General features: G+C 46.3%; 1 protein-coding gene across 1 annotated transcript; it reads left to right on the forward strand.

Moving 5' to 3' along the window:
- Nucleotides 1-1229: 1229 nt before the first annotated feature.
- Il36b (interleukin 36 beta) lies at nt 1230-13340 on the forward strand. Its single transcript, XM_036184202.1, has 4 exons — nt 1230-1305; nt 3771-3878; nt 12007-12146; nt 13128-13340. The coding sequence occupies exons 1-4, from the start codon at nt 1230-1232 to the stop codon at nt 13338-13340; spliced, it is 537 nt and encodes a 178-aa protein (XP_036040095.1).
- Nucleotides 13341-14618: the final 1278 nt, after the last annotated feature.

The following is a 14618-nucleotide window of genomic DNA, read 5'->3' on the forward strand; positions in this document are numbered from 1 at the left end:
AGGAGAGGAGAGGAGAGGAGAGGGGAGGGGGGAGGAAGAGAGAAAGAGAGAGGGGGAATTCGAGGGTGCGCACACCTCATGGGAGGCAAGCAGAAGGGGAGAGAGGGAAATGGATGGAGTTTTCCCTTAAGATACACCAGGGCATAGGGTGGTGCCAAGGGGCGGGATCAGAATATCAACTGTAGCTGAGGTTATCTCCTGGTCCTGCCCACTTGTAGAATCCTTGGTGGTGCCTCTCTGGATGAAGAGTAAAGGAATACACAAGTCAGAGAGGCAGAGTTGCTGAAAGATGCTCAGGGATTTTTAGCTTAAAAGCAGGAAGTGTAGTATTCACTAGCTGTGAGGAGAGCTAGAGCAGAGTTGGACAGGCACACTTTGCTTTCCTCTAAGCCTGGTGCACAAAAGGCACCTGGAGAGATGGAACTTCCTCACCATCCAGATGTGGCAGTCTTCACTCGCCTCGGTCTTCAGAGTCCTTTCTCAGCTCCACCTTGTAGGCAAGACCATTACAGAAGCCTCAGTGGGGGTTGCAACTTCCAGGTCAAAGCTGGAATGGCTACCCACTACATCACGGCATTTCAAAGCCATCACAGCCTGGAGACCTAGAACCATACCAGTCACCAAAAGGATGGGAGCATCTATTCAGGGCTTGCTGGCCTTGAAATTTGTTCTGTCTAAGTACACTTTAAAACACTAATCTGGGGACTAGAAAGATGGCTCAGTGCTTAAGAGCACTTGCTGCTCTTGCAGAGGACCAGGGTTCACCCACACTGGGCAGCTCACAACTGTCTATAATTCCAGTTCCAGATGACCACACTTCCTCTTCTGACCTCCACAGGCACCTGGCACATACTTGGTGCACATACATCCAAGCAAGCAAAATACTCATATGCACAAATACAATAGATAGGTCATTAAAACATTTTTTAAAAGATTTATTTATTATGTATACAGTGTTCTGCCTGCAGGCCAGAAGAGGGCACCAGATCTCATTACAGATGGTTGGGAGCCACCATGTGGTTACTGGGAATTGAACTCAGGACCTCTGGAAGACCAGCCAGTGCTTTTAACCGCTGAGCCATCTCTCCAGGCCCCCATTAAAACATTTTAATATGAATATAGGGTAAGGGCTTTGGGAAGCTCTTACTAAAGAATTTCCATACAATTCTAGGAGCCTATAAGAGAAGAATATTTTTTCTTTTCTCTTTCTTTCTCAGGGCCAGGCAACGATGGCTTCCTCTTCACCCTTTAGTGAACTTTATCCTCCTCATGAAAGCTCTGAAGCGGGTATGAAGCACAAAGAAAGTAAGTGTGAATCACAAACCAGTTTGGACTAATTTCCATTTACTCTTGCCCAAGACAACAGGGTTGAAGGGGCCTGATTCACTGTCTTTCTCCCTCCCCACTCCCTGAGATGGCATTTCTCTGTGCAGCCTTGGCTCTCCTAGAACTCACTCTGTAGACCAGGCTGGCCTGGAACTCACCAAGATCCTCCTGCCTCTGCCTCCTGAGTGCTGGGATTAAATAAGGCATGCATCACCACCGCCTGGTCGGTTTTACTTTCTTAGCTACAAATCTATTTGCTCTGGCTGAAATACCCAGAAACCTACATAATGAAATCTCAAAGCACTTAGTTCTTTTCTTATTAGTTATATGTAGAATTGCTTGTTCCTTTGCGCATTACAACAAGCCATAGATGGAGCAGATGTTAAGGTGGGCCAACCCAAGGCCCAGGATGTGGGTCTGGGTGCTGTGGATATCACTCTGTATAAATAAAATGGTGTTTGGCCAGTGGCCAGGCAGGAAGTATAGGCGGGACAAGAGAGAAGAGAATTCTGGGAAGTAAAGGCTGGGTAGAGAGATACTGCCAGCCACCGCCATGACAAGGAGGATGTAAGGTACTGGTAAGCCACGAGCCACGTGGCAAAGTATAGATTAATAGAAACGGGTTAATTTAAGATAGAAGAAGTAGATAACAAGAAGCCTGCCACAGCCATACAGTTTGTAAACAATGTAAGTTTCTGTGTGTTTACTTGGTTGGGTCTGAGTGACTGTGGGCCTGGCAGGTTAGAGAGATTTGTCCTGACTGTGGGCCAGGCAGGAAAACTCTAACTACATCTGGGTGGTAGCTGAGCTAGTTGGTCCTGGCCACTTGGACCCCATCCCCTCAGGCGAGGGGCAGAGCCAGCTCTCCTAGGCCCATGCCATTGGGGCCTACTCTCCCACGCCTGTGGTAAGGGGGTAGGGTGAGGAGGGGATGGTGTCCCTTCTCCCATGGGTGGGTAGGATCAGCTTTCCTGCTATAGTGTCCAGCAAGGGTCAGGGCCAGCTATCCCAGGACCAGTGAGGGGCAGAGCTGGCTCAGCACAGCCCTCAGATTTCAACACACATAGTTCCTATGACCCTCTGTGGTAATATGAGCAATGGACAATCAGCCCGGCCCCTGGCTGCTGTTGGGCCACTGATCTAGACATGACCCACTGAAGTAGCCTGGGCCTGGATGACACCATGGCCCTGTGTGGCTGTGTAGGCCACCCAGATCAGCCTGGCCCTGGTGGTGGCACAGCTCTCAGACCAACATGGCCACAGGGTCAGCCCAGACCTTGGGTATCTGTGTGGCCTTTGATGGTTACTTGGTCCATAGACATCAACACAAACCCTGACTGTGGTAGGACCACAGACCCAGACTTGGTCCTTGGTAGCAGCCTGGACTTGGATGTCACCATAGCATATGTGACAGCATATGTCAGATTGGTGTGGCCCCTGTTGCAGTGAGGTCCTCGGACACCAATAAGGCCACAGGCTGTGGCCTAGACCTCTAGCATTGGTTTTGATGGTATCAGGAGTCACAGACATCAACAAAGACCCTGGCTTCTGTAGGGCCACACAGACTTAGTCATGGCCCTCTGCAGCAGCTCTGGCACAGACCACACCATGGCTCCAGCAGCAGCATGGCCCTAGGACACCAACATGGCCACAGGATGTGGCCTAGACCCTGGGCATCCGTGTGGGACTGGTCCTGTAGAATGATAACCATAGGATCTCCATGACTCGGGGCAACAACAGGATATCCGAGAGGAGTTTCAGTGAGGGCCCAGTGATGATAGTGTGCCAGAGGCCAGAAGTCTTGAACCAGGCCAATGATTCATTGCAATGAACGTTTTGTTGGTGGGGCTGAGTGGACAAAAGGGGATACTGTGTGCGTGACACACTGCAGCTGCCAATGCCACTAGGATGAAGAAGCTTCAGAAGGATGGAGGAACGAAGTGAGTTTTTTGTTTGTTTTGAATTAAGTTTGAAGGGGCATGTTGCAGGGGTGAGGGGCAGATATGGAGGGACTGGGAGGAGAGCAGGATTGGGGTGCATGATGTGAAATTTCCAAAGAATCAATAAAGGATTATGTAAAAAAAAAAAAGAATTGCGTGTTCATTTTGATTCAAATGATAAAGAAGGAGATTACACACATACTGATGACTGGTTTAAATAGTTTTGGTTGTTGTTGCTATGCAGAGACTTTGTAAATCAGGAAAAAATAACTCCAGAAGAACTACTGGTAAGAGTCGTACAACCAGGAATGTATTCAGTTCTTTTCTGTGCCTTGATCCATAAACCAGCCCTACCCTGTTTCCCTTCCTTTGTTTTTATGGCCATTTCTTCTCAAAATAATATCTATGACAGAAATTCATAATTCATCGTTATTAGAATGGAGCCCAAACCTTAAAGTTAATTATACCCACACCTGTGTCTTGTGCTTTTCTGTTATCTGGCAGGTCAACTATATCCCAGAACCTACAAGATCCATGACTCCCAACATATGGTGTGGGTCCTGACAGGAAATTCTTTAATAGCAGTGCCTGCTAGCAACAATGTCAAGCCTGGTAAGTGACATGCGAGCATACTGTTACTCTTGAAAACCCATCAGGTCCGCTGCGAGTGGACATGAGCCTGCATAAGCCTTCTGCAGTTTCTTGCTTGGTTACCAGTCTGATTTTCAGAGGAAAGCGGGCACAGTAATGACAGTGCAAGGGCCAACAACCCCCCCACTGAAGTGTCTTCCAATAGGAAAGATTTGTGTTCACAATCCCTGTTTCTTTTTAGAATGGCGTTCCTTTACATTCCAACTAGCATCTACCCACATCCACAGATTCAAACTCTCTCATTTTTCCTCTGTCAAAGTTACATGCTCTTCTCTCTTGGCATCTCTGCTTCTAATAATGGTGAAACATTCCTTCTTCCCATCAAAAGGAAATCTATCTTAGCCTTGTCTCACGTCTTTAAAACCTCCATGTTTTATTTAATTCCCCTCTTAACCTTGCCCGTCACAGAGAGACCTCTCAGATCATACCCTCAGTCTCAACACTAAAACTTCCTTTTCATTCCCACTTTCTTTTCCTTCTACCATTTGTGATAGTTGACTTTTCATTAGTATGTCAGCCTATCCTCACCACCACCAAAAATAATTTAAAAAATACTTACAGGTTGATTTGGGCTAATAAATACAGAATTTTCAGGGCCTTCTGCTGCCTTCATTTCCTTTTTAGGCCTCTGCCAAGACAGACACATGGTACGGTGGAAAAGAGCTACTCTCCTCATGGTAGACAGGAAGTTGGGGGGAGGTTCCAACCTTGTTGCTTTAAAGGAACATCACCAGAGACCAATTATGTCCTGCATCTAATTACTCATTCAACTGTGAACTTATTAATGGATTAATACAGTGATGGAGTTAGAACTCTCATGATCTGATCATATCTCAATAGTGCCACCAGCCTTCATTATATGAGACTTTGAGGTGAGAATTTCATATCTTGCCCTAAGCCAAATCTCCAATGTCTACATAGTACTTTGTCCTAGGTGGGTAGTTAGTAATTTTTGAATGGATTTGTTTCCTGTCCTCTGCCAGGTAAAATATCTTATTTTTATTTTTGAGAACAATGTGCCCAGGTGACAGCTGAGGTTCTGGTGTCAAGAAGAAAAAGGAAATTGGTCTCAAAAAAGCAACTAATAATCATCATTATGTGGCTAATTTGGGGAGCTGTGATGGAGAAAATGATGATGATGATGATGATGATGATGATGATTTGGGGGGGGAGTATTGGTTTTTATCAGTGCTCTTACCCTGTGAGGAAAAGTCACAGAACACAGCAAAAACCCACTAACAAGAGTTTCATTAAGAAAAGGAGAAAAGGACAGCGTGTGATCAGGCCTGTTAGAAAGACATGTGAAGAGGAGAGGACTACCTGCACATGTGCACATGAGCCCACGTGGCCACTCCATGCACGCACATAGATCACACGGTCATGCTGCATACAATTTACATGACCATGCAGTACATGGATTACATAGGACATATGACCTGGAAATGACTAGGTGGAAATGTCTGTCTCACCGGGGCATGTGTGATCATGGGGGTGTGGCTGGAATTCCTATCATCCTGGACTCTGTTTTTGTAAAAGATGGCAGATGAGCGGGTATGGGGCTTCGTTTCTCCTGAAAACTGCTTTCAGCTTACTTGGTGGGCATTGGCTGGCTCTTGGGGGGATAAGGAAGGGGGCTTCTGAGGTAGTTAGGCATTCTGGGATGGTGGGCTGTCATCTGCTGCCCTGGAGTTGTCCATCTTTCTTAACTTGGGATTCTGGTTGCTTGAATCTGCAAGAGTGCTGGTAAGACAGAGAAAAGCTTACAAAAAAGAATTATTATTATTATTTTATTTTTTCCTTGGTGGGGTTCCCAGGGTGAGAGAGGGGGTCCCAAGACCAGGAAAGTTTGGGTTTGGCATTTATCTGAAGTAGATGTGATCTCTCCAGATAGATTTAAGCTGGTTACTGGAGCTTAGGAAAAAGTTTAAACATATTAAGAAGCAGCCATGAGAAAATTAAGGTCTTGGGCTGGTGACCATGACATGATATTGTAGTGTTTGGTACTTTGCTTATATTGCTTAGTGCTAGTGAGAGAGAGACCTAAGATAAGCTTTATCAGAGACAGATTATTTTAAGGCACCTGTTTCCTTTATTAGTTTAGCATCCAGGAGACACAGGTAATCAATTGCTGAGAGCATTTAACAGTAATAGATTGTTATATTAAAGTCTGCTTTTGTAGAGACCAGATACTTTTGGGTCTGGGGGTGTAAATACCTTTGAACTGTTACTGTTTCTTACTGCCTGGGTAAATACTTGATGGTCCTTGGACTCCAGTTCTATGGTAATCCTGTAACAATTAGCTGAGTAGTTAATTAGGAGAGGGAACCAGGAAGAGAAAAGCTTGTGGGGTGAGACCTTATTCCTTTGGAATTGGTGACAAAGCAGTGGATCCTGGTGTCCTCTGGAACTTGAGAGAGCGGGGGCCCTGTCTGTGTCACTGTGTATGAAGAGAGATTTTTCTGGGATAGAGGTTTCAGAGGAGACAGGTGGACCCAGTGAGGAAAGCCCTTGAGCTTAGCAGCTGTGGGGGTTACAAGAATTACTTTGAAAGGTCCCTGTCATTTAGGGGGAAGGGGTGAAGGGCACTGGCCTGGAGGGGAAAGAAGAACCTGGTCCCCAGTTTGGATTGGAGGTGGGCAAGGACTGTCACATGACTGAGGTAAGGAATGGTCTGTGAAGTTCTACAGGATAGTCCTGAGGTGACAGAGTTAAGAGGCTGTCTGGAATGGGGAAAGGTTTGGATAGAAGACTTGGTGTTAGAGCTTGTCTCCCATACATTAGTTCAAATGGAGAAATTGAAAGAGGCTTCTTAGGAAGAGCCCTGAGCCTGAAAAGAGCTAGAGGCAATAATTTCACCCAGTCAAGATGAAGTTCCGGTGACATCTTAGTAAGAATAGATTTTAAAGACTGGTTGGTGTGCTCCACCTTTCATGAGGACTGGAATATGAAAATGCCAAGCAATGCTAAGAGCCTTAGTTGTGTCTGGGAGATGAACTCCAGACCACTGTCAGACTGAAGAGAGGCAGGGATCCCAAACGGAGGAATAATTTCTCAGAGAAGGAGATCTGCAACTGTCTGAGCCCACTTATTAGAAACAGGATATGCCTCCACCCAATTTGAAAATGAGTCCACCATCACAAGGAGATACTTAATTCTCTTGACTGTAAAACTGAGCTGCCCAGTCAGTCCCTGGAAGGGAACCTCTAGCCTGGTGGGTGGGAAAAGGCTGACTCTGTCCCTAGTATTGGGGTCTGTCCCTTGACAAATCTCACAAGAGGCAGTAATAGTTCTTAAGAACTATAGGTCCTCAGAGGTGGGCTGTAGGTGGACTTTTATGAATTGAGACAGAGCAAGATCATTAGGATGAAAGATCTGGTATAGATAGGAAAGAATTTGCCTAGTGTCAGGAGTTGCCAGTGAGGGTGTGGGCTGCACTGTATGGATTCCCTACAGTGGGTGGGGTGAGACTTGGCACTGGAGGACCACTGTCCCGGTTGCCTGGTCAGCCCAGTTGTTTTCGTTAGAGATGATGGAGCTATCAGTCTGATGAGACTGGCAGCTTCCTATAGCCTTGGGGAGGTGGGAAGCTTTCAGCACGGCCATTATTTGGCCTGGGTTAGTTATGGATCCTCCCTTTGCTGTGAGGCACCCACACTCTCTCCAGATAGCAGCATGGGACAGGAGGATATGAAAAGCATATTTGGAGTCTGTGTGAACATTTAGGGATTGCCCCTGTGCCAATTGGAAGGCACGGGTGAGAGCTATCAGCTCAGCCTATTGGTTAGTGGTGTGTGCAGGTAATGCCTGTGCCTCTATTATCTCAGTATCTGACACTATGACATAACGTGATTTACAGGTCCCCTCATGTGAAAAGGAGCTAATCATCTGTGTACCAGGTATAAGTGGCCTGAGGCAATGTGCCCTCCTGTATGTGTGAAGGGTGAGGTAACAGTTCCTCCAAGGTTTCAGTGCAGGAATGAGAGGGAGAATAGCATTAGGTTGTGCCCCGGCCAGCAGGGTTTCAACGGGGGGGGGGGGGGGGGAGACCCACCTGTGGGAGTGAATGAAAGAGACAGAGGACACAAGGGACGACAGCAAGACAGGATTCTGATCAAGCTGCAGATTTTATTTTTCTCCGCATGGCTTATATAGCATAGGAGTGGGGGCAGGAAGGAGGGAAGGGGAAGTGACATGGAAGGGGTGCAGAATGTGGGAGATGTGCAGATCGTGCAATTGCAAGATGTCGGCTAAGGTCACTGGTCAGGGGCCATTTATTCTGTTGCTAGGCTACCTGACCATGGAATGCTCTTTATGTTTGATTGCCATGGCACCTGACTGTTGGAATGTTCTTATCTTTGGGAGCCTCCAGTTAGTAAACAGGTGTTACTGCTCTGGGGAAGGGCAGTGGTCTTATGACTTGTTCCCTGGCCTAGCTAGTACTTTCCATGGTTCATGTTTGGTTCCTGACATCTTGGTCCCTAACAAGGTTGAGGGAGGAGGCTTGAAATATTAAGGGGTGGACAAGTCTGGAAAGTAAGTGTGGCATCTTCTAGTAATGCCACCTGGGAGAGAAAGAACCCGGGAGGAATGTAAAATCTGTAAGCCTTTATAAGTTAAGAGATGGGACAGGTTGTGGCGAGAGAAGACAGTAATAGGCGATCCAAAGGTGAGCTTCTTTGATTCCCGAAAAGGAGCTCAGCAGCTGCTAAGGCATGAATGCAGGGTGTGCATTCCTGAGTGGTAAGATCTAGTTTCTTTGACAGATAGGCTACAGGTGCAAAGGAGGATCCCAGCTGGTGCCCTAGAGTTCCCAGGGCAAATCCCTCCTTTTCTGCTATCTAGAGGGAGGAAGGATGGGTTAGGTCTGGGAGGTGAAGTGCTGGGGCCTGGAGGAGAGCCTGTTGGAGCTTCTGGAAAGGTTTAGTAACAGGGTGAAGGAGGGGCTCATGTGGGGAGCCCTGAGCCACCTCATATAAGGAGCAGGCAAAGAGAGAAAAAGATGGAACCCAAGACTGTAGGAAGCCAGTTCTTCCTAGGAAAGACAGAATCTCCTGTTTAGTAGAAGGGACTGGATTAGATGCTTTCTATCTACAGTAACAGCCTTGTGGGTTGGAATAATGGTTAGACCCAAATAGGTGACCTGGGGAGTGAACAGCTGAACTTTGGAAGGGGATACCCTGTAACCTTGGCTGGATAGGAAATTTAGTAGAACAGAGGTGTTAGTTTGGCTAACTTGTAAGGACGGGCTGCAGAGTAGAATGCCATCTACATACTGTATTAGTTTAGAGCCAGGGAGAGACAGAGAGAGCAGGTCAGAGGCCAGAGCCTGACCAAATAGGTGTGGACTGTCCCTGAATCCTTATGGCAAGACAGTCCAGGTCAGCTGTGTAGACAGATGAGTGTCAGGGTCAGTCCAGGTGAAAGCAAAGATATTTTGAGACTGAGGACTGAGAGGAATAGAAAAGAAGGCATCCTTGAGGTCTAGAACTGGGAAGTGAGAGGTTCCTGAAGGAATAGTGGACAGGAGAGTATAAGGGTTAGGCACTACCGGATGGAGAGGGACCATTGCAGAATTAATGAGCCAGAGGTCTTGAACCAGGCAGTAGGTTCCATTAGACTTTTTAACTGCAAGTATGGGGGTATTAAAAGGTGAAGAAGTTGGGTGGAGCAGCTTTTTCCTGAGAAGGTCAGAAATGATAGGCTTAAGTCCTCTTAGGTTCTGGAGTGAGAGAGGGTACTGAGCTTGGGTAATATATCTGGTAGGGTCCTGTAACTGGATAGTAATAGGCAAATGGTGCCTGGCCATATAAGGGTTCTGGGTGTCCCAGACTTTGGGGTCCACCTGAGAGACTGGCAAGGGAAATGAACTGTTAGAGTTAGTAGGGTGGGTGGCTAGGAGGAGAAGGAGAGGAGCTGCTGGTGAGTGTGGGGTGAGGCAAATGTGGGGAGCAAATGAAATAGACGCTCCTACCTTAGCTAGAAAATCCCTCCCCATTAGAGGCACAGGGCAGGTTGGCACCACTAAAAATGTAAGAGGATAAGAATGTAAGAGGGATGCCCCCGAAAATATAATTAAGTGGTGGGATCTGATGAGGTAGGTAAGGCTATTCCCCTATCCTGATAATAAGGAGATGAGAAGGACAGGACCCCAATACTGCCTCAGGATTGAGTGTCTCCCGTGTCCAAAAGGCAGGAGATGGGTCACCCAGATATTATTATTACTAACCTGGGTTCCCTGTGTGAGATGGGAGTGGCTGGGCTGGGAACTGGGCAGCTTCAGTCGTTGCTAAAGGTCAAGCCTAGGAAGTTTCATACATATATGAAAGTGAGACTATAAGACTGGGTAATATATTGGAATTGTTTAATAAGGGAAGCAGAATTAGAGGTGTAGGAACTCAGTTTCTTTTCTATCTGAGAGAGAATAGGATATGGACCTTAACCAGACCATGCACCCCGGCCACCTCTCACAAAGGGAGAATGGTGTTGGGTTTGAATGGCTGGGGCCAGACCCTTTAGCAGTCCAAGAGCGGGTAGTAGGAGGTGTGAAGGTTGGAGCCAGAGTTGGACCCTTGGAAATGCCTGGTGCTGAAGAGGAGGAGGAAGCCAGAGGAGGAGCTAAAAGGACAGGCACCCTGGGAGCAGGAGTGGGAGCCGAAGGTTGGGCAGTTCATTTGCAGGATCCAGAGTCAGAGGTTCTGGAGTCAGAGAGTCTTCTGTTCAGGGTGCATGGCTAAGAGCATGTGAACAGGAAGGAAGGAATCGAGAAGAGAAGGTTTAGAGCTTAGATAGAAAAAAGCCATAGTATAAGGCAACTCCTTCCATTTGCCTGTTTGCAGGCAGTAGTTAGATAATTCCCATGAAATGTCGGGGTGTAAGTAACCACTCAGTGACCATTTTTTGTTATTTTCTAAGGCATATTTGGGCCATCTCTTAGTACAGAGGTGGACAAGCTTAGGAATCTTTAAGTAAGGCATTAAGCTGAGAGGTTTTAGAGCTTCCAGAAGGCATCCTGGGGGAGAGGTAGAACTGATGGGATTGGAAGCCTTATTTCCCATGTCTGCAGCAGAGAGAAAAAAATATAAAAAAATAAAAAACAAACGTGATCCAAAGCCAAGGCCTCAAACATCCCTAAGGCCAAGGATAGATCTGTAAACAGGCACAAGGCGCCATGACATTTCATCAAACTTAGGGTGGGGGCTCAAGGCATGTGAAGGTGGGGACTCCCCCGGAGTCCAATAGCATTTACTGCTTTATCAAGCCAGAAAAACATGTTGGCCTTACGCAGCCCGAGGATGCAGCCCGAGGATGGGGGTATGACCTCAAGAATTATATCTCAAACTGCAGACAGGGGAGATGGCTAGAAATTTTAGCCTGCAATAGGGACTGACCGTAGCCAGTGAAGGCCTTGGCCAGGGGTACATCCAGTCTCAGGGACAGCAGAGGGGTGCCAGACTCTCAATGGTTGTTTCTACTGGTCCAGGAGACTGTTTATGCTGGCTAAAAAGTGGGGGACTCACCAATCTAAGTAGCTGATGGTGTGTGCAGGAATCCAGTGGCCAGGAAAGAGGGCAGTTGTGGATGGAGCAGAATCCCAGGCACAGGTTCCCAGGCACAAAACTGGGAGGGTCTGTTTTGCATGGCACCAATATTGGTTTTAGTGGAGATCTTACCCTGCGAGGAAAAGTCACAGAACACATCAAAAACCCACTAATAAGAGTTTCATTAAGAAAAGGAGAAAAGGACAGGGTGTAATTAGGCTTGCTAGAAAGACATGTGAAGAGGAGAGGGAGGGTACATGGGATCTGCCTTTTAAGGACTACCCTGCACATGCACACATGGGCCCACATGGCTATTCCATGCATGCGCATAGATCGTGTGGTCACACTGCACATAATTTACATGACCATGCCATGCATGGGTTACATAGGACATATGACCTGGAAATGACTAGGTGGAAATGACTAAGTGTCTCGCCAGGGTTTGTGTGATCATGGGGGCGTGGCTAGCCAGGGTATGCGTGATCATGGGGGCGTGGCTAGAATTCCTATCAGGGAGCCTGACATCTTCCCCATTCTCTTTGTGTTTCCAGTCATCCTTAGCTTGATAGCATGTAGAGACACGGAATTCCAAGACAATGAAAAAGGTAATCTAGTTTTCCTGGGAATTGAGAGCAAAAATCTCTGCCTCTTCTGCGCTGAAATCGGGGGCACACCAACTTTGCAGCTTAAGGTGAGTACCTGCAGCTGGCGAGGGAGGCATATGAAGTAGGCTTTTATTTAAGGTGGCTTACCAGGTTACAGAGTAAAAATGATATCCCTGCAAGTGTGTACTCTTCAGAGTAGGAAAGGTCCCCAAATAAGTAACAATGCCACTGAGTACATATAGCATTTTTTTTCTAACCCCAGAGAACAGGATTTAAATGTGAAAAGCAGAGCATCAAACCGTGGAAATGTTTCTGAAAAGTGAAGGAACAGTGGCTTTTCCATCCTTAGTCGTGAGTAACTTCCCCTTAGATATCCTCAGAGATGCTAATATGCCACACTTAGGCAAAAGATTGCTAATCTGGAGTTTTCATAATGCATATCTGTATCTGTGTGCTAAAAGAAAAGATTTAGCCAGGCGGTGGTGGCACACGCCTTTAATCTCAGCACTTGGGAGGCAGAGCCAGGCGGATCTCTGTAAGTTCGAGGCCAGCCTGGTCTCCAAAGCGAGTTCCAGTAAAGGTGCAAAGCTACACAGAGAAACCCTGTCTTGAAACCCCCCCCCCCAAAAAAAAAAGAAAGAAAGAAAGAAACAAACAAACAAAGAAACAAAGGAAAGATTTATAGATAAAAGTCTCATCCCTTGCTAATGATGGAAATTGTAATGCATAAATTCACTCAGAAGTTGGGTATTCAGGCTGGCTGGTGCAAAACTGTAGACGGATGCATATCTGAAGCCCTCCACTGCTACCCCATTCTCTCCCAGAGAACACTGTGTCTCAAAGAATCCATAACCCCTTGTATCATGGGACGCTAAGAAAAAGCCAGGCTATTTGGAAACTACTGGGTGCCTGTTCTGATAGCTTGCTATCTTTTCATTTGCCTGTATCCCTAACCCATGTCCCTCCTATTGGGCATAGCATTTACTCCCATGATGTACACTTAGTGCTCAGTTACTGTAGTTCCTCTCCCTGGTCCTCCTCACTAACAAGCCTCTTTCTTATCCTAGGACGTAGACATCATGGACATATACAATGAGAGTAAAGCACAGAAAGCCTTTCTCTTCTACCACAGCACAGAGGGCTCCACTTCTGCCTTTCAGTCAGTCGCCTATCCTGGCTGGTTCATAGCCACCCCTTCCACAGCAAGACAGGCAGTCACTCTCACACAGCAGAGGGGTGAAGTTAATAACACTAACTTCTACTTAGAATCTGAGTATTAGAATCCAGCATGGGCTATATGTGACTGAGTCCCGGACAAAGACTCAAACGGTTGGAGAATCTTTTACTTGAGAACACAGCAAGGCATCTTAAAAGACCACCGTGTCACCTCTTCTCCAGACATCCATTTCTGAAGTGTCACTCATCTGAACATCATTCCAGTGAGAAGCCTAAGAATCACTTTCATCCTTTCCTGATCTTGCCCCACCATCCGTTCAGCTACCAACTACAGTCAAGTCACCATCTTCTTACACGCAACTCTCCCTCCCTGTTCTCATAGCAGCCCATGGTGCAGAGATGTGGATTCCAAGCAGTTATTGCAAGAGTCTTTCTTTTTAACTTCATGTATGTTTGTTGTAAATATGACAAATATCTAAAAGGTAAATATTAAGAATGAGGCAATATAAAAGAACATTTTATGTGTCTTGATGATCACAATAGAATCAGAACATCATCAGCTAATAATTTGACACACAGTGTACACTTTTATTATGGTGAATATTAACCAAACTGAATATAAACTGAGTCCAAATTTCAAAGAGTAATTCACATCTATCTGGATTTCAAACTAATTATACTGTCTATTTAACTTTGTAAAGTGATTGGAAGTTGAAGGTGAGCTCTGATATTTTCTTGTGTTTTCTGGAATTTCAGGAGTGTCTGTGGGCCAGTTTAAAGTCAGTAGCCTGTTGTGTGAGCATATGGTGGTTTGAATAATAATGACCCCTATAGACTTTGAATGCTTAGTTATCAGGGAGTGGAACTGTTTGAAAGGATTACAAGAATTAGGAGGTGTGGCCTTGCTGGAGAAAGTATGTCACTGGGAGTGGACTTTGAGGTTTCAAAGCCCATTGCCAGGCCCAGAATCTTTCTCTCTGCCTATGGATCAGGATACACAACTCTCTGCCCCTTCTCCAGCACCATATTTGCCTGCATGCCACCATACTCTCTGCATGGTGATTGATTGTAGCTGACGTTTTCTCTAGTCCTGCCCAGCTCCTGTGGCCCTGCAGCTGCTTGGACCCAAGTAAACACACAGAAGCCTATATTAATTAAACTGCTTGGCCATTAGCTCAGGCTAACTATTGACTAGCTCTTACACTTAAATTAACCCATAATTCTTAATTATGTTTAGCCATGTGGCTTGGCACCTTTTCACAGTTCTGCCTTCATATCTTGCTTCCTCTGTGTCTAGCTGGCAACTCCTGACTCAGCCTTAATGTTCCCAGCATTCTCCTCTCTGCTTATCTTGCCTATACTATACTTCCAGCCTGGCTACT

The sequence above is a fragment of the Onychomys torridus genome, chromosome 4 (genome assembly GCF_903995425.1).
Source record: "Onychomys torridus chromosome 4, mOncTor1.1, whole genome shotgun sequence".
Lineage (NCBI taxonomy): Eukaryota > Metazoa > Chordata > Mammalia > Rodentia > Cricetidae > Onychomys > Onychomys torridus.